Source organism: Hyperoodon ampullatus (assembly GCF_949752795.1).
Source record: "Hyperoodon ampullatus genome assembly, chromosome: 2".
Lineage (NCBI taxonomy): Eukaryota > Metazoa > Chordata > Mammalia > Artiodactyla > Ziphiidae > Hyperoodon > Hyperoodon ampullatus.
In genome coordinates, this window is record NC_136915.1 from 149555796 (window position 1) to 149582543 (window position 26748).

General features: G+C 53.0%; 1 protein-coding gene across 2 annotated transcripts; it reads right to left on the reverse strand.

Moving 5' to 3' along the window:
• Positions 1-316: 316 nt before the first annotated feature.
• Positions 317-23791, reverse strand: MFSD4A (major facilitator superfamily domain containing 4A; the record flags this gene model as incomplete). Of its 2 annotated transcripts, XM_079698207.1 has the most annotated exons (11): positions 317-338; positions 580-631; positions 1777-1897; positions 3196-3266; positions 6669-6816; positions 9542-9715; positions 10788-10903; positions 11349-11511; positions 14543-14803; positions 15465-15663; positions 23562-23791. In XM_079698207.1, 11 exons carry the CDS (start codon positions 23789-23791, stop codon positions 317-319), a joined length of 1557 nt encoding a protein of 518 aa, XP_079554333.1. The 2 variants fall into 2 exon arrangements, with proteins under 2 accessions (XP_079554333.1, XP_079554332.1); XM_079698206.1 differs by lacking the exons at positions 317-338; positions 580-631 and having other exon boundaries at positions 1700-1897.
• Positions 23792-26748: the final 2957 nt, after the last annotated feature.

Sequence of the window (26748 nt, forward strand, 5' to 3'; positions counted from 1 at the left end):
GCAAGATTCAACTTTTCCTTTCGATGTTTTAGATTACAGACGAACTACTGACAGCAGCAGCAGGAATTGGAGGGCCTTTGGACTATAATAAGTAAAAGCACATAAATCCCTTGAGCATGCCAGGGAATAACTTGGGGTTTGTTTTGATTAATTTAAAGTCTATCTACATATAGCAATGATCATCGCTCTTTAAAATTTCAACTTATTTTTTCAAACTTCAACCAAGAGTGATCTTCAAACCCAGGGTATGGTCCTTGAAGGAGGCGGCCAGTGGAGTGAAGCATCTAGCTGTCTTCTTCCTTCCCAGCTGGGTATCCTAGCCCGCTCTTACCAAAAGTCTGAGCCAGGGAAGAGGAGAGTAACTTGAATAGCCAGGTAAACATCTAATGATTTGCCCAGGGAGGACCCAGGTACCAGAACTCAATTTAATTTCTTCTACCCAACCAAGAATTAGTGAAGATCGGAACCAAGGCATCGAGAGGTTGCCTCCGCTGCCAACCCAGCTTTCTTCCGCCCTTTGACCTGAGCTGGTGCTCAAGAGGCCGGAAGTCTTCGCCAGCCTCCTTCATCTAGTTTTACCTCTGGTAGCACTCCAGGCTTTCCATTCCAAGTGCTTTGTCCTGGGTAGGAACTACAAGAGAAAAAACAGGTAGCATGTTTGAGCAGTTCTGATTCACTAGCCCTTATTCATCCCGAGAGCTTACTTTTTGTTTCTCTGCCATTCAATGGCTCACTTAGGGAGCCGAGTGGAAAGTCAGACCTACAAGTTATGGCAGACTAGTCGGTGGAGGCAGTTTGCTGAGACTAGTGTCTAGGGCTTGGGGGATATGTTTTTTTTTTTTTTTTTTGTCTCCCGTGAACAGGGAACTCATTAAGTCTTACTCATTGGATACTCATCAGAGCTTTCTTGAACAGTGGCCTAACTGAAGGCCCTGTGCCGAGTGCTGGACTGAACAACTCTGGTACCTGCCATCTCAGGCACAAGGATGTAGTGTGTGCTGACTGGGGGGCCCACACTGATGTTTAAAGGGAGTGTAGGTCCACCTACTGAGAGATAGGACCATGGATGCCTGACCCTTCAGTCTTTTTGTGATTGGTATTTTACTTTCTATGAAGAGGATAAGGGTTCTGCCTGGACACCTTCTCTTAAGAACTGGCTATGTGCACAGCTGGTTCAGTTGCTGGGACTTTGAGGGCTCTGGGCGGAAAGGCAGGTGAGGGCTCAGGGTTATGAAAACAGCTTTGGGACTCTCCCTGCCTGGGGTCTCCAGGAGCGAGACTATTCTTAGGAGGTGTCTCTGCCCTGAAGGAGCTTTTCTTTGCCACTTGGCCTGAAGGACTTCTTTTTGAAAAAGAGATTTGGACTCGAGTCAAGTCCCAAACTGCAAAGAAATGGCCAATTAGGCTGCTGGGCCGAGTTCCAGCCAAGGAGGCAGGCTCTGCCTCTCAGTGCTCAGCACAGGCTGGAATGCGATTCTTGGCCCATGGTCCCCTGGTCTGGTGGGATGCAGGAAGCCAGTTCACAGACCATGCCCCTCTCCTGATGGAGAAACCATGAGTCAGCCTATCCCGTTCCCTCTTGCCCTGAGAGCCCAGCACAGACAATTGCAGGGCAAAGCAGGAAGAGGGGAAAAGGAAGCTGTAGAAAAATAAACATTTCCTTGCATTTTACTTGGAACAGAACATCATTTGTGGCGTGCTAAGATCCACAGCATCTCTCACGTGCCCCCCTGCTCTGTTTTCCTCCTCTTGTGTAGAAACAGATTCTTTCCTTACCTGATGAGAGTCCAGGGTGCATCCTGTGGAAAAACAGGAGCAAGATATAGAAGGTAAAAGCCAAGCCACCAAAGATCACGCCACAGACCAGGAAACTATAGCTGCCCTGAGCCTGGAATATCTGCCAAAGGGGAAAACACAGAGAAACAGGCCATCAAAACCTCACATAAAGATGTATTGGAGGAAGCAGCCTTCTCGGGCCTCAGCAGGTTTTTCAGTCAAGTTCTGGCCCATCATGCCAATAGACAGAAACACTGGTAGGAGGGACATCTTGGCCTTGTTTCAAGGTTATGTTTCTGGAGGTGGCAGAAATCCTGCTGTACGGCAGAGGTTGGACCCAGTGACCCCTGCAGTCCCTTTCAGCTCTGTGTCCTGGAACCTTTGAAAATCTCCATATCTTCCTTAAAACTCCAATCATATTAGGTGTTTCTATACCCTCAAGCCCTGACCAGAACTCTGCAGAGGAGAGAGATATATATACATATCCTTTTATTATGATATATATGTGTGTGTATATATATATATCTCCTTTTATTATGGAAAATTTAAAACATATACTCAAGTGGCATATGAAATCCCCATGGACCCATCACCAACTTTAGTAATTAGTATGTTTCCTCTGTACCCCTCTGTACCCCTTCTTCCCTGCACTAGATTACACTGAAGCAAATGACATCACGTCATTTCAATGCAGATGGTAGCGTAAGATGTAGCTCTTCCTCCTGTCCAGCAGGACAAAAGAAAAGGGAAGGAGAACTGAGTAGTGATTAGAGGGATTTTGGAGACTGAAAGACATAAGTATGGACATCTCTGTTGGTTATTACAGGTGTGACTGAAGGCAAGTTGCTTAATTTCTCCGAGTTTCAGTATCCTCCTTTGTAAAAGGAAGCATAGCAATATCTTCATTACAGTCTTCCATAAAAAGTAGGTGGATTTTTTTTTTCCTGATGAACGAATGAAACGTGGGTATGTCTGAAGAGAACTGGGTGAGTTGGGCCCTTGATCAGGGCAGGAGTCGGGCAGGAAAGCTGGGCCCTTTGTAGGTGGCCAGAGGCGAAGAGAGGTGGGGCAGGGAGTGGTGGATTGAGAGGGATGGAAAGGAACTCCGCCTGCAGCCCAAACCCATCCCAGGCTCCGAGAGCTAAACATTCCCACGGGGCCCTCTGGCCCTGCTCCCAGACATGGCTTGTGTTTGCTTTGGACAATACCTAGCATCCCTTTACACCTCCGGGTCCCACATTTGGAGGCTCAGCTTTCAAGGGTGTCTCGGAAACGGAAACAGGTGACAGAGACAGAGTGGGGCTCCCGCTTGCTGTGTGGGAGGCTCAGGGAAGGGACAGTGGGGGCTGGCCACATCTTCTCACCTGCCTGGAGGAGCGCTCCCTGATTACTCCCCCCACCCCGAGTTTCCCCACATACCGAACCAACCAGCATCTGGAGGGCCATCTCACCAACGCCTGCCCCTGTTACCAGCACTGTGGTCGCACAGCCTAACCAAAAGAGAAGGATCTGGCTTAGTAATAGCAAGTTAAGGAGACCGAAGTCCGCTGGCATAATCCAGGTTGTTTCCGGGAAGCCTCTGGAAAGTGGTACAGCTGCCTGAGAGGACTACTTTGGATCCCTGAGATTTCTCAGACTTTAGCTCTTAACTTTCCTTAGGTCCTACCTGTCATTATATCCCTTCCTTGTTCTGAAACCTTCAGTTGCTCACGATCGTCTCCAGCGTAAATTCCAAGTTGCTTAGCCTGGCATTCAGGGCCCTTCCCAATCTGAACGCCAACTACCTTTCCAGAAAGATTTCCTGATCTCCTCTGCCAGGCAGGCTAGTGTCCTCACTGCCCTGGCATCGTGCTGACCAGCCACACCTCTGGTCAATCCGGCAACATGGCACAGACCTTCGGAGCCCAAGCTTCAGAGTCAGACTTGGGTTCCAAGCCCGCTACATCACCTACTAGCCATGGGACCTTAGGCAAGTCCTTCCCATTCTCTAGGCCCTGGTTTCCTTCGGTAAAATGGGCACGACAACACCTCTTTCGCAGGGTGGCTGTGTGGATAACTGACGCAAGACACGTGAGTGCTCGGCAGAGCGCTGGCCAGTTCTCCGCTTAAACCCTTCAACGCTGGCATCAGGATCAGGTCCAAATGCTTTAATGTGGTTTGCAGGGTCCTCTATAATCTGCCCCCGTTGAGAGCTCAGACTGTCACAGTATCTGCTCACAATCTACCCTCCAGTCAGGAGAAACCCTCTTCCGTTTCCTGACCCTGCACACACTCTCACCGCCAGCTTCTCATACATGCCTTCACCCCCTCCTGAACATTCCTCCTCTTCCTCTTTGTCTGGAAAACTCCTGTTCATCTTTTAAGTTGAGATTTCCATCATAATCTTCTCCCCCAGCCCCGTCCTTGAACCTGGATTAGCTCCTCCTCTGTGCTCCCTCAGCCCCCTGCACTCTACTCTCAGGTGCCTCACCCACCTCCCACCTGTTTATCAGGCAGCCTCCCTCTATAGGCTGGAAGCCCATGAGAGAGGATGTGCCTTGAATTTTAGTTCAGTGGCATATACCACTGCTTAATATTAGCACAGTGGCCAACGTACGGTAGACACTTAGTGTTTTTTGAATCAGAGGTCGCCATTGTCTCCTGTCCTTCAAGTTCCTCACTTACATTTATACCTGTCTCTGTGCCTTTGCTCTCACCCTGTTCACTGCCCCCCACCCCAACCTTCCCCGGAATGCCTTTCCTTTTTCCTCCGACTTTCCAAACCCTGGGGCAGTTCATGTTCCCTCCCCTCCATGAAGCTATCTCTAGATTCAACACTGGTCAGTGGTACCCACTGTCTGTTCCACTCATACATTCAAAAACCTTTCAGTACCTGCTATGCATCAGGCACTGTGCTAAACACTGAGGGTACTCAGATGAATAATAAGAGTTAACATATATACTGATCACCTGTGAGCCAGTTACGCTGCTAAGTCAAGAGCTTTACATTTCCTCTAGTGCACAAAACCATCCTCACAGGAAGGTATTTGCATCCCAATTTTGCACATAAGAAAACTGAGGCTCAGAAAGGGGAAGGAAATTGAGCTGCACAAGGTCACAGAGCCAGAAGGTGTGGAGACAGGACTGACCTTCAGATCTGCTGATGACCTCAAAGCCCATGCTCTTGCCCTTGTCCCTTGCTGGTGCATTCAGGGAGCGTGTCGTCAAGGAGAGGACACAGATAACATAGGTAGAAAAGCCTTGAGGTGGGACAAACACGAGAGGCAGGTACAAAGGAGGGGGGCACACCTTCCCAGTGGGGTCAGAGAAGCTTCCCAGAGTGGGGGGAAGGGGAGGGACTTGAGCAGGCAGATGAGAGGGTGGGACAGAAGAGGGCATTCCAGGCAGAGGGTTCACTTTGTGCCAAAGTGTGGAGATACAGAATGGGTTTTGTGCCGTCAGGGAATAGCAAGTAATTCAACATGGCTAGAAGGCGGGCTCTGAGGGGAAGCAGGGAGGGAGAAGGCTGGAGAAAGGAAAAGCGCTCCACAGAAGATGTGAAGGCTGTGAGCAGCTCTGTGTTTCCAAGCAATCCCCCTGGAGCCGTGTAGAGGACGGCCCAGTAAGTGTTCCTCACCCTGGCTACACGTTACCATCACTCAGCAGCTCTGGACCAGTTAACATCAGACTTCGTGGAGATGAAGCCCAGGCATTGGGCTTTGTTACAAAGGCTCCAGGTGATTTTAATGTGGAACCAGCAGTGAGAACCACTGATGGAGGCAAATCTGAAGGCCAGGAGACAAGCCAAGACCTGCCAAGGCAGGGATGGGAGTGATTAGAAATTACGAAAAGCTGGGAACCCTTAACTATTCCAAACAGGTTAAGTGGTTGAACTAAGGCGGGGATGGTGAGAAAAGAAGAGGACCGATTTGAGTGATCATTTGCAGCAGAACCAACCAACATAACATTCTTCTTCTTATTAAACTCTAACATTTGTTAATCACTTCAACCTCTGTGGGATATACGATGTGACAGGTGATACCAACATTACTTCATTACTTCCTTTACTCGTTTGAAGGTTGGGGATTATCCTTTGAGTTCAAGGACCCAGGTCTCAGGATCAACTCAGCGGATGAGCGGGATGTAGCTCTCATTGCTCTGACCCTGCCTGGCGCCCCCCGCAACCCCCCACACCAACGGCCCCCACTCCTGCTCTAGAGAAATCACTCATCTTTAGTGCTGGTTTTCCAACACTCTAGGGCACCTCTGATTACTTCTGAGGGTAACGTTAAATGTGTTCAAAACATAATTATTTTTAATTAACTTATTTTTTTAAAAAAGATCTTTGCTATACGCCCTTGGCGGGCTACGGAAAGGGAAGGAGACTCGTTGAGGGAATCAGAGGTTTCCGACATCAAGGAAGCTAGGCACAACCCTGAATCAGGTGTGGAGTCATTGTTCTACTTCTCTGTTTCAAACAACATCCACAATAGCAACAAAACACAGAGGTCCTTTTACTGATAAGTTATAAAACCCCTTTCCTGTGCTATAATTTTTCCTGTGCCACTTTGCTTTTCTTTGAACTTGTTATTTCCAGCACATGGGTGTTACACAAGATGCCAGCTGTGGGTCTCTAGACACCGCTACGGGGGAAAAAGAAAATGGGAAAGAGATGCTTACTGTTTCTCTGTGGTCTGAAATCACATGATCCGGTATAACGTTGAATGGGGTGGGGGGGACACGTGGGCCAGAACAAGCCTGTTGCCCCCAGAGTCAGGAGGGGAGCCTTCACTTCTGTGAGGAGGTGGGTCAGGGACCTTGTAGCTGGAAGACCCCAGGAAGAGGGGCTTGCGGGGAGGAAGCAGCGCCCGGCCCGAGGGAGTGCCTCTTCGCTCTTGGGCGTTCGGGCTCACCTTTGTACTGCAGGATGTCCTCGGTGTAGGCCAGCATGCTGGGAAAGGTGCTGCTGAGGAACAGGCCCAGACTGGCTGTTCCCACGAACAGGAAGACGACGTTGTAGGAGAAAACAAGAAGCACCAGGAACGTCACCACCACGCCGACCTGTCATGGCGGAGACGAAGGCGATGAGAAATTGGGGAAAAGCTGGGTGGTCATGGAGAAAGGAAAACCAGCAGTCCGTCTCCACACTTGAAAAGTTCCTCTCCGGCCGCAGGGGCAGCGCTGTGAGACCCTTGCGCCCCCATGTGGAATATATGGGAACTGCACCTTCCCCAGTTGGTGTCGGCCAAGGAAACCCTGAGAATAGGAGAAAGGGGGGAGGGGAGCCCGGCCAGACCTCACGCAAACAGCGTACCGCGCATGCCGTAGAAACGCTTAGCTCCTACTCCGCTCCGACCTTACAAACAAAGCCTTGAAGAGTCGCCCGGAAAATCTCTAGACTTGGGAAGTTTTAAAAACACCTAACTCTCTTAAGTTAGCCTGCATGACAGAAGACTGAGGATGCCAAGGGCGAATTAGCAACTCTGCCAACCAACTCTGCTCCCACTCGGCGTGGCCCCCTCCTCAGTCGGTGGCGCGGACTGGCTGTCATCCTGCTTCTCACCTCCCTACCGGTCCCTCATCCTCACCTCTGCACCGGGACACACACGCTCCCTCTCCCCTGCCCATCTTCTTCCCTAGCCAACTGTAAGCTCCTTAAAGGCAGAGACCTCATCTTATAGAACTCGGCACCCCAGCAGTTCCCCGCAGCACCCCCCCCACCACCACGTGTGTACTCATTAACCAGTAAGTGGTTGTTGAGATCCAGGAGGACATCAAGAGCAGAGTGACCCTTAATTTTAAAATGAGCGGAATCTGGGAAGAAGTTGCAGTGAATTCGAGACATGGCAGCTGCAGCATCTGGGGGCTTGCTCAGGGCTGTTCAGCTGTGGTCCCAACAGGCTGCCCACGAAAAGTACCTGAAAAGCTTTAAAACAATTCAGACACCCAGGTTCCCCTCCACACTTCCCCCTGCTCCCTGAATCCGAATCTCTGGGGTAGGGGCCCAGGAATCTGTATATTCCAAAAGCACCTCCAGTGGGTCTAATGTATTTGGGAATCACTTGCTCTAGGATAGTGTTTTCCCAAACTTGCTTGACAACACGAACCCCCTAGAGTGTTTGTTGAATATATAGTTTGCTAGCCCCCTCCCCTGGGCATTCTGATGCACCAAGTCTGAGCTGGACCCAGAAATCTGATTTTCCTTTTTAAAAACCAGCACCCCGGGTGAGTTTATCATCAGTGCCTAATTCATGTGGAGGCTTCAGACTTCCTTTTCTCACCAACCCAGAGTCATACCCACTGTCTTCTCTCTAAGCAGCTGGCCTCATGTGCTAGAGAGTCTGGCCACCAGCAGCCCCTGTACCCTCGCTCTTCTCCACCCCACGGACCTCAGGAGTCTTTCTGCCTGCATCACGTCACCATCACCCCAGCTCCACAGAACAGGGGCGCTCTTCTTACTAAGCTTAGCACTTCCTTCGCCTCTGTCCTTCGACCCCGTCCCCTCTCCCCTGGCCTTCTTCATTCACTTACTCTCTGACGTGTTATCCTCACAGGCCTCCTCCTTACAGGCTTCCTGCCTTTCTCCTCTGCCTACAAACACGCTCATACCACCTGACTCCTGTCAAACAAGACTCCCTTCACAGACTTATTTGCAATTCTCACACCTCCACTTCCTTCTTACCCTCAACCTCTTTTTTTTTTTTTTTTTTTTTTTTTTTGGCTTCCACTGTGCGGCTTGCGGGATCCTAGTTCCCAGGCCACCAGGGATCGAACCCACCAGGGATCAAACCCGTGCCCCGTGCAGTAGAATCACGGAGTCCTAACCACTGCACTGCCAGGGAATTCCCACCCTCAACCTCCTGAGTTTGGCTTCTACGCCCCTCCCCCCACCTCCCATCTACATTGAACAGAAAGTTCTTTCTTGAAAGTCATCAACCAGCACAAGGCCAAATCCAAGGGCCTTTCTTGGGGCTCATGATCTTTGACCTCTGTAGCCTCTACATTATTTCCCAACCTTCTCTCCACTAGAAACTCAACTCAAGGAAGTACTTTCCGACAGTGGATTGGACTTCCTGGAAAGGTGGTGCGTTTCCAGTCACTCGGGGGTGTTTAGACAGACTGTGGACCCCTTGGAAGGGATATTACAGAGGTGATTCAATCCCTGGTCGGAGGTTGGGCCAGACAACCTTACAGGAATCTGTAGTCTGGACCTCTTTGTCATAGATGGTGGCATGGACACACAGACCTCCTGCCTCTGGAGCAGACCAGTTCCTTGAAGGCCATCCTGCATGCCAGTCTGGCTACTTAAGAATCATCTGGGAGAGCTGCAAGATGTAAATTCCCAGGCCCCAGCCCAGAGACGGTGATTCTGAAGGCCGAGGGATCCCTGGCCTCCACTGGCCATAGGGCTCTGACCAGCTGGGCACCACGCTGAACAAGGGAGGATCAAGGCCAGCACCTGCTTCTCTCTACTCCTTGCAGGCTGTCAGCTGGGATCTGCTCCAGACACAGCACTAATCTTCTCCTACAGCCCCTTTCTTCAATGGGTACAAAATCAGAGCCCCACAGAGGGGAAAGGACTTTTCCAAGATCGCACGAATAGGCTCCACCCCTTGGATTTCCATCCCTTCCCCACCAGCATCCCTCTCCTCTCCTCTCCTCCCTCTACTTCTACATGTCTCACCTGCTGGCAGAGTCCAGTTCTGAGCAAATGTCCTGGGGCAGTGCTAGGGCCAAGAGTGAATGGTTCTTCTGGGTCTCCAAAAAGTGAAAGGAGGCCACTTACCACATTGACGAAAACCATGGTAGCTGGCTTCACTCTTGAGGAGATGGGAATGGAGATGAGCCGACCCAGAGTGATGAAGCCCCAGAAGAGGCTGGGGAGGTAACCGGCCACCTTGTGTCCCACAGACAGCGGTTTCTCTACTGCATAGCTGTACACAAAGGCGGAGTATGCCCCCTGTGGGGAGACAGGGCCTGCTGAGCACACCTGCAGCGTACCCCCCGCAGAGGAGGCCTAGCTGGGGCAGGTGTGGTGTGGGCTGGCAGGGACTGGTCCTGCTGCTGGAGGCTTAGGGGTGGGTTTGGAGCCGAGACCACGCGGCACACACAGGCCTGAGCTGAGAGTGGAACCTGGGCACCACAGCTTACGGACGGTGCCTGCAGGAGCTAGGGGATCCAGGAAGGTGTCTCTGGGTCCCCACGGGGGTCCCGAAGGGTCTGGTCATGCAGACTCTGTCCCCGCCTTCAACCAGAGCAGAGTTCCACTACATGCCTTATTTATGAGGATCCCACAGAAGGTTTTTTGTTGAAGGAAGGGTGCTGCAGCTGAAAAAAAGGTGTGTATAGGCATCTCATTTTACAGATGAGAGGGCAGAGGGAAGTGAATTGCCCAAGGTCACACTGAGAGTTGGAAGTCAACCAATACTGTCACGAGTACTTGCCACCAGGTCATCTAGGTTTTTAGGGCCTTTTCTTTGGAGAGTCCCTCATATGGCAAACCAGTTAATCAATCAGCCATTCAAAACTGTCCTAATCCTTAGAGATTTCTGGAAAAAGGCACTAAACAGAGTAACAGAGGTCACTAGTGGACTGAATAGCTGGGCCCAGGTCCCGCCTGTAGTTTGGTTACCACGTGGCTTGAGAAGCCCAGGCTTCGACTGTATTCTAGGGGGCAGAGTGCCCTAGAGTTTATATGGCATGACCTCTACTTGGGGGAAGAGGACACCGCCCCTTTAAAAAATGCGGGGAGCCTACACTCAGTAACAAACCAGAGGCCCCTATCCACAGGGTTCATGAAAATAAAGACAACTGAATGAGACAGGAGACCACAGTTCCAAGGGGCTGTATTCAATTCTGGAGAGACTCTCCCCTGGGACTTGTGCTCGGTTTAAATTTTGGGACCCACTGTAGTACAGGTGAGGTCTCTAGGAAACCTTGACGTTCCTCCTTTCTCTTACCATCCCCAGACTTGAGGCTCAGGGGGCACAAGGGGCTGCCCAATAAGGGACACCGTCCAAGGGCAGGCTCACCGTCAAGCCGTCGGTCATGAACAGGACCAGGGCGGCTGTGATGTGGATGGCGAAGAAAGAAGAAGGGACTCCTTTGAAGTTCTTCCTCTGGCAGCAGTGGAACAGGTCCTCGTGCCCTGGATGAGACACGAGAAGAGCAGGGACAGGTCTCAGCTCCTGCTCCCTTCCTCTGCGCACCCAGGGACAGTGGCCGGCGGTCAGGAGAGCCCTGGCAGAGGGGAGACCACTTACTGCCTCCCACCTTCTCCAGCTTCCAACTGTCTATTAGGAACAGTCCCTGTCCATCTCACAGTGCTGTTGGAAGCAAGGCTCAGAGAGGTCAGGTAACTGGCCCAGGGTCACACAGGAGGGGTTAGGTAGAATGCAGGCTGGAGCCAGGAGTCTGCCTTCCTCATTCTCTTGGCCAGTTTGTTCCATCTCCTGCCTCCCGAGACCAGCAGTGCCAAGGGTTCTTCCCCAACCATTCTCACCTGTGATCTACATTCTCCCTCTGGGTGGGAGGGCTTACCAGGGAAGCCTCGTTATGGGGCCATGAGCCTGAGAGTTCATTAGAGCCCCCACCTGGGTGAAACTTAGGGGGCAGCGAGGAAGTGTCTTCCTTCTCAGGAGGCTGCGTCTCCAGGGTGAGCTCATCTGCAGACAGCAGGAGGGGCCTCCTCTGAGGGCAGCAGGTCAGCAGCCGCTCTTTGGACAGCAGATACAGCACAGCCATGGGCACCGGGAGCTGGGGGTGGGCAGAGGGTCAGGAGAGCCCTGTTCCCATTAGGGTCCCCATTTCCCATGCCTGGCCTGCCGCATACACCTCCACGTGGCTGTGTGGCAAATGTCTGCACAGTCCTGGGAGAAGACAGCTCTTTTCCCACGGTGCCCACCTGGGAAATGCAGCCAGGTGCCTTGACCCCTGGGCAGGCTTGGTGTAATTGCTGCCCGACTTTAACCACAGTCATTTCCCTGAAAAGACAGGTACTTGTCACATGCAAAGCTTGGACTCACACCGGGCCTCTGCTGGCACAGGAGGTGCTAGAGATAAACTCCTTTCTAACATCCTTGTCCTGAGCAGGGCTGGAGCAAGGCCCCTCACACTCATTCATGCTGGTAGAGCATGTGATGCTTTCCAAAGAAGTTTGGCTTTTGTTCATCAGAGTTCTGTAAAACGTGCTGGGGGGAAATCATTAACCCCATTTTCCAGGTGGGGCAACTGAGGCTCAAAGTTATTACTTAGTCAAAATTGTTACAACTGGAAGAGACCTGAGAGCGTTAGTGCCGGTCACACAGCTGACTTGAGGCAGCGCTAGACTGGCGCCCGGGCAACCTGATTCTGACCAGTGCCATCTCCATGTCAGGGGTTGTTCTGGGTGACGTTATACCTTATGAAGGTACAGAGAGTATCCTCAGGGAAAACAGACACAGGGACTCCTTTGGATTGAAAAATGCATGCTGTGAGCAACACACATGCAGAGCTCAGTGTCATGCTCACTGATATTTATGTTAAGCCGCTTCAGTTTTATGAACTCCCCAGAGGAATGGGAAATGTCTCCTGTTCCTGAGGTTGCCTGGAGAAGCCTTCACCACCTCCCTCAGGTGCCTTGCCTGTGTCTAACCACCCTCACTGCCAGGAAGCTCTTCATCAAGTCTAACCTCTGCCCTTCCTGCTGCAACTCCTTTCGCTTCAGAAAGAGAGGAAGCCCAGGGAACTGCGGAAGTGTCCCAGGGGCTAATGGGCTGCTCTGGGCTCGCAGGCGAAGCTGGCCTGGTAGACGGACATCAGGGGGCTGCCAGCCCCTGCCTAGTGCTGCTCTGGGGAAGCCTCCCCGTCGCCTGGAGGCAGGCTGGCTCACACAGACATTTTCCCAAGTCACCTGAATGCCACCCCTGTGCTGACACCTCCCTGTGGGCACCTTGGGAGCCTCCCTCCACTTATAAATAAGTCAGACACACCCCAGCAGCATTAGAGCCATAAATCTGGTCTGAATGCACAAGACAGCCCTCAGGAGTCCCGGGTCTGATGGGGGAGGTGAAGCCCTCCCTCCAGTTTGATGGGAGAAACAGGAAACCCACACGAAGAGGCCTGTGGTAGCAGAATGCCTGGGGGAAGGCCAAGGGGAAACAGCTGTATAAGAGGTGTGCACACGCAGGTTGGGCTCTCCAGGGAGGTGGGTGGTGGGAAGGACTTCACAGAGGATTGGCTAACGTTGCTGGCAGGAAAACACCGGATCTTTATAAGAAGCCCATTCAGGGAAGGTAGGCTCTACCTTTAAAGTCAGAGAATGCCAGGTGGGCTGGCCTGTGTGAATGTGTTTGCCCACATGCATGCACAGCCCATTCTCTTCTGGGGTGGGCTGTTTATCTTCAGATACAAACCAATGGAAAAAGTCCGGAAATCCTGCAGCAAACAAAGTGCCTCCAGTCTGCACCTCATGGGGCAAGAGAAAACAGACCTCAGGCTTAAGCTGGCTGGACCTTCTGGCTTCCTGGTCCCAGAGTCTCAGCCTTGACATTGTACTGACAGTGCTCTTTGCCTTCGTAGGTCCCCTGTGGAGGGCACAGGCCCAAAGCTGCATTGTTTCCAAAACAATGATGGGTATGGACAGAAAGGAAAAGGAGCAGACGGAGAGGGGTATGTTTTTCAGAGCCCCCAGTGAAGAATCTGGTACAGGGAAAGTTACAAAAGAGAAGGGAAAATGAGCAGGGACTATAGGGCAGCTGTTAGGGGCTTGTGCTGGGGGTCAGGGTTCCAGCCTGGCCAAGCCTCTTACTAGCCCCTTATCAGGCCCTTGAGCCAGTGATGGTATGACAGCCCTGCCCTGCTGTTTAAGTGGGACTGGGTGCCCTCAAAGGCCTCTTTCAATGCTACGTGTATAGCATCACTCTGAGGCCCAGCCTACCTGCCTCAGGAGGAGTAGGTAACAAGTCTGCCTAGAGCAAAGACAGACTCCAAGTTGGGGTGACAAACCATGTGGCACCTCCATCCCATAGCGAGGTGGATGGCCACCTGGAATACTCCCCACCCCAGTGCGTGCTGCTGGTGTTCACGACCATTCTTCCCAAGCTGGAGAGGAGCTGGCGGGGAGTGTGTCCCACCTCTCCCTCTGGCCCCAGCCTGGGCTAACTTGGGCCACAGGGCACCAGAGGAGGTTTCCAGCTAGAGACCAGAGTCGGTCCTGACGTAGCAGGGGAGGATGCGAGCTGGGAGCAGAGGGCCTTGGTATCTGACCCAGACGCAGTGACGTGGTCTCCCTGTTCTGTTCCCACCAGGGCAGCCTTGGCAGGCAGGGTCCCTTGGAGGTCATCTTGTCTATCTTCCAGCCTCCACAGGGGCCCACCTCACAGCAGGCACAGGAGAATCCCACTAGTGACTGAGGACCCTGGAGAAGAGCCTGGTATGTCCTGCAGTGCTGTCCCAGGGTCTACATCATCTGGCCTTGGAGGAAAAGAGCTGGTTCCCCAGGGAACCTCTGATGACTTGGAAGTTGACCCTGATCTCATTGCACTAAACCTGCTCACTGTTTCACCTCCCTCGAGAATCACAATCCCAGGATGTCACAACTGAAGGACCTTAGAGGTGATCTCCTGCGACCCCCTGTGTTCAGATGAATCCCCGGGGGTCAGTTCTCCCCTCTTCTTGCCTTCCTGAAAGCACATCTCAGCCCCAGTACGTTTCTCAGAAACAGAAGAATCTGTACTGGGAGCTGGTATGGACTGGTATGGGTGACTGTCCACTAGTCCCCACCCAGCCCTGCCCCAGTGGCACTCACATTGATCAGGGCCATGATCCAGAAGGCGTAGGACACGCGGACCCCTGCCCCGTCCTGTGGGGTCAGCCCAGGGAGCGTCTGGTTGGACCAAGGCTGGGCCCCAGTATGGTGGTGGGCCAGGACCCTGGAGGCATGCAGCAGGTGGCTGCCGGAGGTGGTGTTGGCTGTTCTATTGGTAGGCAAGCAGTTGGCCTCAGACAGAAAGGGGTCAGCGATAAGGGGGCTCAGCAGTGCACCAAAGCCCACAAAGAAATGGAGAACCTGGGAAGGGAAGAGAATTGGGGTGGGTGGAGGCATGGCTCAGGCTTTGCCTGCCCCCCACCTTGTGTCCCATCGGGGGAGCCCCTGCCTGGGAGCAGTAGGGTGGGAGGCAAGAGAGGTGAGGAGTGAAGCTCCTGTCACCACCTTCCCACCTGGGATAACTTGGTGACAATGGCCAACCCCTCCCTCTCTCTTCTTTCCCAAAGCTTAACCACCAGCTGGGGGCTGTTCCCAAGTTAGCATCCACCAGTTAACACCCCAAAGGGAAGGGGGCTTAATAAAGGGAAGGGCTGGACTGGAATCCTGGGTAACTGGGAGAAGGAAGGAAGAAGAAACACAGAGGGAGGAGATGAGAGAAAACACCAAGTCCTTCCATCACGCCCTTTCCAACTTACAAAGTACCTTTTCTCATTAGCACTTAGATTCCTCTGACCACCTGCAGGCCAGGATCATCACTCCATTTTAGAGATAAAGAGATCTGAGTCCAGAGGTAACGGCCCAGCATGGTGCAGCTGGAAACGGTCACACTGAACTTGACCCTGCTACTCTCTCTGGGTCACCGTCCTGGTCTCGGGGAGGAGACGCCTGGCCCAGGGGAGAGGGCTGAGGGAGCTCCCCTGTGCCCTGCCCGCCCCCAGCCCCACGCCTGCTGGGGGCTCACCTGGAGGAAGACCGCCGAGTCCTTCTGGTAGATCCTCACCAGCTGCATGTTGGCCACGGTGTCGATGCAGCCCATGGCCAGGCCCGCCAGCGCCATGACTGAGGCCAGCACCTTCACGTCTCGGCAGAAGGGGATGGCGGCGAACACCAGGGAGATGGCCAGAGAAGAGGTGAAGAGGGCCCATAATGACTGGGCCAGGCTGCAGTAGCAGAGGGTGCGGTCAGTGGAGGGGGGCCGGAGCCCTTCGAAGGAAGACTCCCCCACCCTGTCCTCCGCTCACTGGGTGGCCCCCGGGGAAGCCGAGACGCTTCCCCTCGCCTCCGGTCCAAGGGCAAAGGGAGCTGTGGCAGAAGCTCTGTCACTCGTTAGCTGTGGGTGGTGGGCAAGATGTCTGAGTCTGCCCAGATAACCATCCCTACCACACAGGGTGGTTGTGAGAACTATGTAATGGACACTTCACACAGCGTAACTGCTAATTTTGGACTTAGAAGTGATTTTGTATCATTTACTTAAACTTTAAATTGTTTGCTTATAAACAATTATATGCAAAGATATATCCATCTCTCTCGCGGAAGGTGGGAGGGGAATGGCTTTGAGCGCCTTCAGGGAGCCGTGCCACATGCGTGAGCCTGGAGGGGGGCCGGGGAAAGCTGCTGAGCCGGGCTGCAGTGCCCTCCCCACACACGAATGGAACATGCCAGGCCCTCTGCAGGCACCAGGCCTGAGCTACCTGAACCAAAGCCCACAGCCGAGGTATTTGGGGAAATTGGTGACCCCTCTATGGGCAGAGCTGTTGGACTCTGTGCCTGGCAAGTGTCCAGAAGGGAGGCCCCACTGAGAGGTGTCTGAGTGGTGACCTTCCCCCAGAGGAGCCCACAGCAGCAGGCTGAGCGAGTGAATGGATGAGTGAACACATGGGTGGAGGCCTAAGGCTCTGTCCGGTCTTTCGGGTACACTCCGCCCAGTAAGCAGACTCTCGGAGAAAGGAAGGAAGCCTCATATTTTCTGGGGCCAGTCTGAAAGGCTAACGTGGGGGGAAGGAGAGTGGGCAGCAAGCAGGTTCTGGAAGGGAGAGGTTGCAGAGGAAAGTGTCTCAGATTATGAGGAGGTGGAGAGCCCCAGGTGCCTTTGTCTGGCTGCCGGACCTGGAGGGGTGGAGGTGGGAGTGTTGGTATTTCTGTGACAAGAAGACCTGGGTTTCCAGCTCACTGAGGAAAAGGGGGAGGCCCCAAGAGACCCCTCAGACTGTCTTTTCCTGGAGATTCTTGCCTCTGATCCTGTTGGCTCTCAGCTTTTCATCTCGCCCCATCTTTGATGAAATCCTTTATCAGAAGGGCTCTGCTGGTAGCAGCAGTTCTTTATTTTCTCATTTTCTTGTTTCCAGGCTGATCTGCTAATTGGAGATTACCAATCATGACCCCTGTCTGTTCCCAGCTCAGAGCTGTGTGTGAGGGGGCAGGGGAGACTCACTTCACCCCGGCCACTAGAGGGAGAACAAGAGGGTCGTGTTGTGGAGAGGCCTGTTCAGGTCCGAGATAAAGAACGAGGAACCCAGGAACGAGATAAAGAGTCTAGTGGGCCAAGTTGCCAGGAAGGTGCTGACTGGAACAGCAGGAGGCTCAGGAGACGGGGATGGGGTTTGGGAAGGGCTGGTGGCCAGTGGGCAGCCCTGTCCAGGCCTCTCCTCTCTCCAATTGGTACCCTCACACCTTGTTATTCCAGAGAAGGACACTCGGTGCCCAAAGGGGGCTCTTTCGTTCCCAGGCCCAGTGACAGGCAGGAGGGAGGGATAAAAAGAGAACAGGAGGAAAGGAGAGGCTGGAGGGAGGCTGGCTTGGGAAGTCCCCTCCCTGTGACTCCTGCCAACCCCAGGGCCATGGTTTGACCCTGCAGCCTGCCAGCTGCGTTCCTGGGGTATCGGGCGGGGTGAGCAGGTTGGGGGGGCGGGGGAGATGGAGACCTGTTCCCAGTAAGTGGGGACCCACAACGAACCCTGGGTTTGGATCCCAGGCTGCCCACCCTCCCCAGTTGTTTCAGCAGGGCTCTGCCTGGTCATTCCAAAAATCAGTCTGAACAAGTTTCTTTAGAATGGTATGTTGTTGCCAAGAAACAAGGAGTCCTAGACACAACTCAGAGCCAGGCCGAAATACACTGATTGTCTTGGTCACTTAATGGTTTGGTCAATGGCCCCTTCCAGGAAAGTGGGTAATTGAAAATTATGGAATAATAATGTCATCGCAGCTTTGGCAGCACGGATGTGGTGGGATTTGTAATCTGAAGACGGGTCCTAGGCCCACCTCTGCCACTTCCCAGCGGGCGGCTCACGGCAAGCCACTTACACTTAGCCCTTCTGAGCCTCAGGTGCTCTGCTATAAATCAGGGATATGAAGCACGGCCTCAAGAGGCTGCCTGCAGAGGGAGTGAGATGTCACAGTCGGTCCTCCTGTGCTCACTCACTGCAAGCTGCCTCCCGGCCACCTGCAGGCCCTGGGCTGCCCCAAAGAGCACCATCAGGCCCAGAGAAGCAGGCTCGCTGGGCAGAAAGGGTCAGAGAACTGGAGCCAGCTGCTGCCTGACACCCCCGCCCCGCCCATTCCTGCTGCCAGGCCCTCTGACTGCCAGAGTGGTACCGAGGACCAAAGAGTCCTGCCTCCCATTTTACAGATCAGGAAGCTGGCCCGGACAGGGATGAGAGCGAGTAATGCTGAGTGGGGACCCAGTTTCTGACTCCCAATCCAGGAAAAGGCCAGCGTGGTGTCGTGGAATGTCCCTCCCCTGGCCCTGGGTTCTGACGTTAATTCAGGCCAATGAGAGGAAGGGCCCCACTCCCCCAAGACAGTCTAGGGAACCCTTCCTCAGGAAGCCTGAGAAACGTCCAGGTTACTTATTAACGGCTCCACACGGAAGGTGCAAACGGGCAAGGGAAAGCAGGGAGCCAGGTGCCTGCCCTGCCAGCTGGCTGCGTGACCTTGAGCACACTGCGGACCTGTCAGCCCCCGTGCTCTGCCTTACCCAGAGGGCACATGTGATCACCTTGTCCTGCCGTGGGTGCCTGCTCTGGCCTTCCTGGTTCTGTGATAAGAGGAGGGGCTGCTAGGCTCCAAAGCAGGGGAAGGGCTTGAGCAAAACAGTAAGATGTCAGCCAGCTGTCCAGCCCTCCACTGCCCAGGGGTGGGAAAGAATGCTGCTGAGGGCCAGACCCATGCCACCGGGGTGAGCGACCCCAGGGCGGCACTCACATTCTCCTCACATTTTTACTCAAGGGATTCCCCCTGTCCCCCATGGATAATCTCCTTCCCTGAAGGACCAGGGAAAGGGCAGAATGCAGAACCAGGAGGGGTCAGAGGCATCCCCAGCTCCCCTCCACCCCCAAAAGGGCCCGGCAGTCTCCCAAGAGAGGAGCGGGGCCTGGGACAGGAACCAGAGGACAGGACACCCCCTGGGAGTGAGGGCAGGCTGGAGACTGCAGCGCAAGCCAGGGCGAGAGGGAAGGGGTGACAGACTGAGGGAGGGGCAGGGGGAAAGGTCCCCCTCTCACTGGGTCCCCCCACACTGACACCCCAGCTTGCCTGACACCCTTTGTTAAGGTTGGGGGGACCCAGAAGGAGGAGCAAGGAAGCCTGTCTTTGGGGGGATCCCTGTTAGACTCAGATCAGGGGAGCACCCTTGCATGACGACGTTCCCTGGCTCAATGGGTGCTGGACCCGCAGGGAGTGCTCCTTACACACTGGTTAAACTTGCAGCTCTGTCTGCCTGGAACACCTCTCCCCATGTTCTTTGCTTGCATGGCTCTCTCCTGTCATTCAGGTGTCAGCTCAGAGAGGCCTTCCCTGAGCACTGAGCTAAAGTAACCCCCAACTCTGTAACTCTCCATCCTTACCCTGCCTTATGTCCTTCATTTCACTAAAATGATCCTCCAGAATGTAAGCTCCATTAGAGTAGGGACCTGTGTCATATTCACCCCCAAAACAGGGTCTGGCTCAAGAGATATTTGTTAAATGAGTGAATTAAAGGGTGAGATGAGTTTTGAGATTTTTTTAATTTAAAAAATGAAATATAATTTATATACCATAAAATTAGTCTATTCAAAGTGTACAACTCAATGGCTTTTTTTTTTAGTATATTCAGAGTTATGAACTCATCACCACAATCTAAGTTTAGAGCATTTACATCACCCCCCAAAGAAATCCTTTCCCCATTAGCAGTCACTCCCCATTCCTCTCTGCACCCCACCCTCAGCCCTAGGAAACTACTCGTGTACTTTCTACCTCTATAGATTTTCCTACTCTGAACTTTCACATAAATGACACCATAATAGTATGTGGTCTTTTGTGACTGGCTTCTTTCACTTAGCATAACATTGTCAAGGTTTACCCATGTTATAGCATGAGTCAGTACTTCATTCGTTTTTATGGCTGAATAATATTCCATTGTGTGGAGAGACCACATTTTGTTTGCCCATCCATCCATTGATGAACATTTGGTATGTTTCCACTTTTTGGCTATTATGAATAATGCTGCTATGAACATTTATGTATAAGTTTTTGTGTGGACATGTTTTCAGTTCTTTGAGGAATATACCTAGGAGTGAAATTGCTGGGTCAGATGCTACCTCCCACGTAGAGATGGATTTTTAAGCCAAGAACCATGTCTGGTGCCAGACCCCTAGGAGACCTTCAGCCCACGTTTGCTACATGCTGAAAGGTGGACAAGCTGCTGGAGGGAGAGGCAGAGGCTTTCTAGATGGGAGACTGACCAGGGTCTGGCTCAGAGAAGGGAACTGGCTTTTGTATTGTGATCCCAGAACCACAGGGGGCCAGCATCCTGGGGAAGTAGGTCAGATAGTGGCCTGGGGAACATTGCATGGAGATTGGGTTTCATGCAGTGGGCAGGAGAGAGTCAGAGGTAGGTATTGGGAAGGCAGGGCTGCAGGAAATTGAGAAAAAAAAGAAAGGTAGAGAAAGAGATAGTTAATATAGCAAAGAGAAGAACTCAAGCCTTCCTTTAAGAGCATGTGTGCAGAGGAGAGGCCCAGGTGAGGCTGGGAAAAGGTTGGGGAAACTCTGAAAGCCATTTATGTGCCCTGATGCCTTTGAGATAAAGGGGTCTCCCAAACTGCCCAGGGTGGTTAAACAGGTCCCCATGAAACCAGGAACAAAACCCTAACCTTTTGTCTAAATACCCCTCCTCTTTCCTATCTGACAAAGCACATATCTATACACCCTGCCCACCAGGTGGCTTTGGGTTTTTCTCTTCTCTGAAAGGCTTCCTGCTCTTGATAAGCAAGGTTTTTCTAAGGAAGGTCTAGTTCAGGTTTTTCTGGCCCTAATTGCACCATTCTCCCTCTTGGCCTGCATGTGGTGGCCTCCTTCAAGATCTCTGTCAATGTCAGAAGAGAGAGAGAGAGCTGGTCCCATCCTGAGTGGAGGGCTCCTGCCCTCCTCTGCACCCACTCTAACATCAAGGCTCTCTACACCCAGTCCCTCTAACGTATGTCCCTTTGGAGGCAACCAGAAACTCTGCTCAGCCCTGGAACTCAGTCTGGGCCAAGGAGTAGGCAGGACTTGAGCAGGAATCCTAGAGAAAGAGTGCTGCCCTGACTCTCCTCTCCCTGGTGTGTGTCATCCCGCAATTCTCCCCACTCCCGCACAACAGCTGGCCCTCCCGTCCCAATTTGTTAAGCCAACCCTCCTCTTGCAGTAACAGACTAGCTGCACCAGCAGTAATCACGTAAGCTGAAAGCACTAGCAGTGGTATTAGCATGTTAACTTGTGGTGAAGCCCCAAGGAATCAAGCTCTAGAGGCTGGTCTCAGGGCTGGTGGAGGTTCTGTTTGCTTTGGGGGATGGAGGATTGCGATGAGCTGTCCAGCCCTAGCTGGGTGATGACTCCTGTCTACACACAGGCCACCTCTGTGATGTCCCTCTATTTCCACTGAAGTCTACTTTGCTCTTAACCAAGGGAAGAGGTTCTTTAAGACATTTTGTCTTGCGGTGGGAGGACTGAAGTTCAGAATTGAAACCTGAACCACTGATGGGACAACTCCCCCTACTCCACCCTACCCCCACCCCTCAGATCCCAGCCGGAAGCCCCAGAGGCCCATAGTTTCCTTCCCAGGAGTGTCAGCTCAGGAATACTCAGCCCATAAGTACACACAGGGATACTCATGCCATGCCTTTGCCTGGTGAGTATAGGGTATAACTTGTACCTTTCAGAGTTGAAGCTGACTACTATGAGTCAGCTTGCTTTTTTACTCTACAGGGTTGTTGTGAAGGTTAAATGAATTGATACAAGCGAGGTACTAAGCAAGAACAGTGCCTGGCATCCCCTAAACACTCAATAAAGCTAGTTATTACTGCTACCATGATCATTCTTTTCTGTGAGCCAGTTTCCTGAGGCAAGACCCTTTCCACTGCCTGTTCAGAGCCCCTCGTTGAGTAAGGAGCCCTGAGGGAGGCACAAAGCAAGTAAGGAAGAGCTGGCCCAGCTTGTTGTGTATCTCTGCTGTTTTCACAAAGCCTGGCATGCCAACCTGCCATTTAGAATGATCCTCATTCCCTTTCTTGTTCTTTGCATTACACAGGCTCCTAAAAAGTTCCAGGTAAGGGAGCTTTTGTAAGTCAAAATACTTAAAAACAAAACCAGAAAAATACCCTGACTGATTTCTAATTAAACGTCTAGGCATAATTAGAAAGGATCTGGAACTTTTTCTTAAGATTTTTGGAGTCCCCCATGCATGCAATCCTGTACAAAACCCCCAGAAACACTATTGTACACAAGGAGACTTGCTTCTCAAGAGGACACTTCGGTTTACAAAAGGATTTTGGTAGTGGGGATAATCATTCCTTAATTGATGCTTTGTCAGTTGGGTGGCTTAATGTGGGGTCTATATGTATAGACACCTATGCTCCTCTCCATCAGCTCTAGAAGTGAGGTGGAGGGGGAAATCCACCTCACAGATACCTCTAGCAGTGAGCCAAAGGGCAGAGCCCTTGGCGCAGAATGGCTCCCCAGAGGCTTCAGCTGTGGTTTTGTTCCCAGGCGTCTGCTTGCTTGAGTCCATGCAGTCCAGGAAACCACCCAGCCAGAAGCCAGGACTAGGGAAACCTCCAGCAGCCTCTGACTTGCAAGTCATCTAGCCCCTGCTTTGGGTCTGTTCTCCCAGTTGCACTAGGAGAGTGAATCCTACTGCCTTTCCAAAGGGCTCTGTGGAGGTGGCCCTGTCGAATTTGAGCCGGGAGGTTGAGGCTCTGCAATGGTGTCCAAAGGGGCATCTCTGGGGGCCATGCCAGGCAGAGGCCAGGGAGGAGTAACATGGGGTGGGGGAAAGCAGATGGGGATCCTGGCACCAGAGCTGGAGAGTCACCTCACTAAGCTATGGGTGAGTCACCCTGTTTCTCCCCTACGTGGACCCAAGTGCTAAGGTCCTGTTTGTCTCAGAGGCAGAAGGGTGCCACCTCCAGGGGCCAGTGCAGGAACCCTGGCTCCCTCAGGAGCAGGACCACACAGGACCCACCTGCCCCGTAGCCGCCCAGGGGAAGGGACACCCTGTGTCAGCTGATCTGGAGCTGAGGATCTGAGTGGAGCACGCCCCAGGGCACTCTGTCCAGCCGCAGCCAGCTCTGGCACTGGGCACGGCCCCTGAGGTGACACTCCCTCTCCTTCCACCTCACTTCCAATTCCGTCCCCCACCCCCGGCAGCAGGGGCTGCAGACATACCTCAGGTCTGCTGTGCAAGAGGGCGACCCTCCCACCTCTGCAAACTCCCTCACCCCTCTCCCTCGGGGTGTGGGTGGGAGAGAAGAGGGGTGAGAGCTGAGTCTATGCCCTCACAGGGGTGAGCGAAGGCAAATAAACAATCCAGAAGTCACCTTCAGTCGCCAGAGAGAGTTTTGCGGGGAGAGCTGGGGTGGGGGAGGGAAGCAGCCCTCCAGCTAAGGCTGGGCATGGCTAGCGCAGCGGGGAGGGGTGGTCGCTGCCTTCCAGAAGGCAGGGACAACCGGCGGCCCGAGCCTCGCGGGGGCAGAGACGAGCGTGGTGGGAAGGGTCGGAAGGGTCGGGGGGCTGCGGCGCTCGGGCGCGCGGACCGGGCACTCACGTCCTCTTGAAGACGCCCCCGAGGGCGCTGCCCAGCAGGAGGCAGAGCTGCTGCGAGAAGAAGACCCAGGAGATCTGGGGCAGCGAGCTGTGCGTCTGGCAGCGCAGGTCCAGCAGCGTGGGCCCCAGGAAGGCGATGCACAGGCCGAAGCTGAAGAAGACGCTCCAGTAGGTGAGCGTGGGCTGCAGGTTGCGGCGGAGCAGCCCTGACACGCGGACGTCGCAGCCCATGGTCCCGGCTGGCGGCTGCTGGTCAGCGCGCGCGCGGTGCCGAGTGCCGCTTCGCCCGCGGGAGGGCCAGCAGGGCTGGGGAGGCCGGGGCCGAGGGAGGGGAGGGAGGGGCGGGAGGGGCGGGGAGGGCCGCCCGGCGAGGGGCCCCGCCCTCGGGCCCAGGGAGCACCGGGGGCGCCTGGGCCGCCAGTGGGCACCGCGTCCGGGCCAGAGCCTTCCTCGTGCGGTGCCAGGCGCCGGCCTCCCCTCCTTCCTGAACTCACGTTTCCACCCTCCCCCGGCTTCGGGAGACCAACCGGGAGCCGCGGTTCATCGCCACCCCCGCTCCCACCCAGCTCCGTGTCTCTCCAGCCTTTTTATCCAGCCCCCCAGGGTTGGAGGGCCTGGACGCCCATTTTAGGGCTGGGCAAACTGAGAGCCTGAGACGTCCTGTAAGTACACCGAGTGGCTGGGGAGCAGGATCTTCCAGCGCTTCTCCCTCGGGGCAGCTGCAAACCCTCCCCAGACACCGATCTGGCCTGTGCTTTGGTGGTGAAGGAAACACCGAGCCCTCCCCTCTTAAACCTAGGGGCTTCACTGATGGACTTCGGGGGTCTGACAGCATCCCATCTTACCCTGGAATAGAAGGCAAAATTTCATACATACGCTTTTTTCTTGGTAGAGTATTCATGGCTTTCACCAGAAAGGTAATCACTCTAAGCTCCACAGAAGGGCCTGAGAGCCGGTCTTCACCTGCCACATCACATTGGCGCCCTGTACAGGTGTGGGATGGAGGAAGATGTAGACGTTCTTCCAGACTCCATCTCTCTCCCTTCTTCCTAGTTGGGGGAGGGGTGAGGAGAGGGCGGGAAGAGCAGGTCAGTGACTTGAAGGAATTCTGAAATAACCCTCTAGGAAAAGAAAAAAAAAGAGTTCTGAGGAAAATTGCTTTTTTTGTTGTTGTTGTTGCTGGAAAAAGCTGGATGGAGGGTGGAGTGGGAGGGTGTTATATTCCAGACTGGGAGTCCTTCCAGGATCCTGCAGCTGACACAGGCTGTTACTCCCCCCAAATGGCCACGGGGCTGTTGGGTCCCGTGTAGTCCTGCTCATGAGGCTGCCAGATACCTTTCCTGTGCTGACACCTGGAAGCAGAGCAGAAAAGTCCTTCAGGGTCACTCTGCCCAAGTGTCCTAGTAGTGGCAGGAGCCATGACATCATGACCACTTGCCCACCAAGGGGACCAGGGCTGAAAGGGCTGAGGAGATAGGTAGGTAGGTGTCCCCATGACAGCTTGGCATGTGGTGGGGCAACCAGCTTCTCTTGCAGGTACCCTCCCCCCTCACAGTGGCACCCTAGCATCTGCTCCATTCCCCTAGATTGTGAGCACCAGGGAGGGGAGCCCCAGGGTCCCTCTGGCTCAGTTGGTCTATAGGTGATGACAGTTACTTATTCAGTGGTGATAATGATGGGCCTGCACAGTACTTGCAATTAAGTAACAAGTTATCCTCTGGGGGGAAAAAGCAAAACTAAATAACAACTGCAAATGTTTGAGAACTCTGCCACTCTCAAAGAATTCCAGAACCATAGAAGCTTCAGAGTTGGAAGGAGCCATCTCCAGTTCAGTCCCATATCCCCACCCCATCATTGCTGATAAATGCTTGTCAGTGTTGTTCTTGACTGACACCTCTTACTGATGGGGACCTTACTTATCATTTCCTGGGGGGCTGCCTCCAATGTGGTTCAGCTCTGGTTGTAAGAAAGGTTTTATGTGGAACTGAAATGCTTCTCCCTGTGGCTCCCCACTGCCACCCACAGGACAAGACTATTGCTTTGTGCGTGTTAGCCCTTCACACACACAGTGATCTCACCCACCACCACTCCCCCCTCCTGCCACACTTGGCTTTTCCAGCCCAAATTCCTGAAATTCTTTCATAATTTTCTTGGATGGTGCTTCCCAGTTACATCACCCTACTGGTTCAGATCCTTGGGCCACAGTGACAGTGACTCAGGTCAGTGAGGAAGCCCACCATGTCTGGAATGCTAAAAGTATTCTATAACTTGATCTGGATGGTGGCTACACAGCTGTAAACATGTAAATATTCATTGGGCTGTATGCTTATGATTTGTGCCTTTCACCGTATGTGAGTTATACTTCAATAAAATAGTAAAAAGTAAAAATAAGTAAACAAAAACAAAGTGAGACACCCCACTGTGAATGCAATACCCAGTCACATTATAGTGAAAGGCCTTCCCTTCTTCCTTCCTTCCTTCCTTCCTTCCTTCCTTCCTTCCTTCCTTCCTTCCTTCATTTGGTGGTCTGGGGCCCTTGATCGGAGAAAAACAGATAAGGAAACAAACAATAAGGTATATTTTGTAATAGGCATGCTTTAAGAGCCTGGAGGGGGGGTGGGCAGTGTCTAATTATGCCTGGGAAGGCTTCATGGAAGAGGTGATTACTGTACTGAACCTGGAAAGGCAAGCATGTGAAAAGGTTTTGCTTATGTGCTCTTTCTTCTTCTCTTTCTCTATCTTCTCTGTTTTCCAGAATCACATTGCCCACCTCCTCCAGGAAGCTTTCTCAGCAAAATTCTATCCAGCCCCCAAATTCCAGCAAGCCCCCTCCACTCCTTTCACCCTCCAGTTTTCATAGTGTCAGCTATTACATTTAACCAAGTGTTAGCTTCCTGTTCCTGCCACCCTGCATCTCCTGCAGCCAATTAAACTGTGGGTTCTTAAGGGCTGGGACTATATTTACCTGTATTTCTAACTCCTCTCCTTTACCCAGTGCCTCACAGAACACCTTGCAGATAGCAAGTCCTGGATAAGTAGCCGGGAGCTGAATTATTTGCATAACACCTTTACAATTATTTTTGATTTTCATTTACATACCATATCTCCCAGTAATAACAAGTTTCCCAAGGGCAGAGTCTATCTTATATTGCCTCTGTGCTGTGTATTCAAATGTCTAGCCCTAGCTG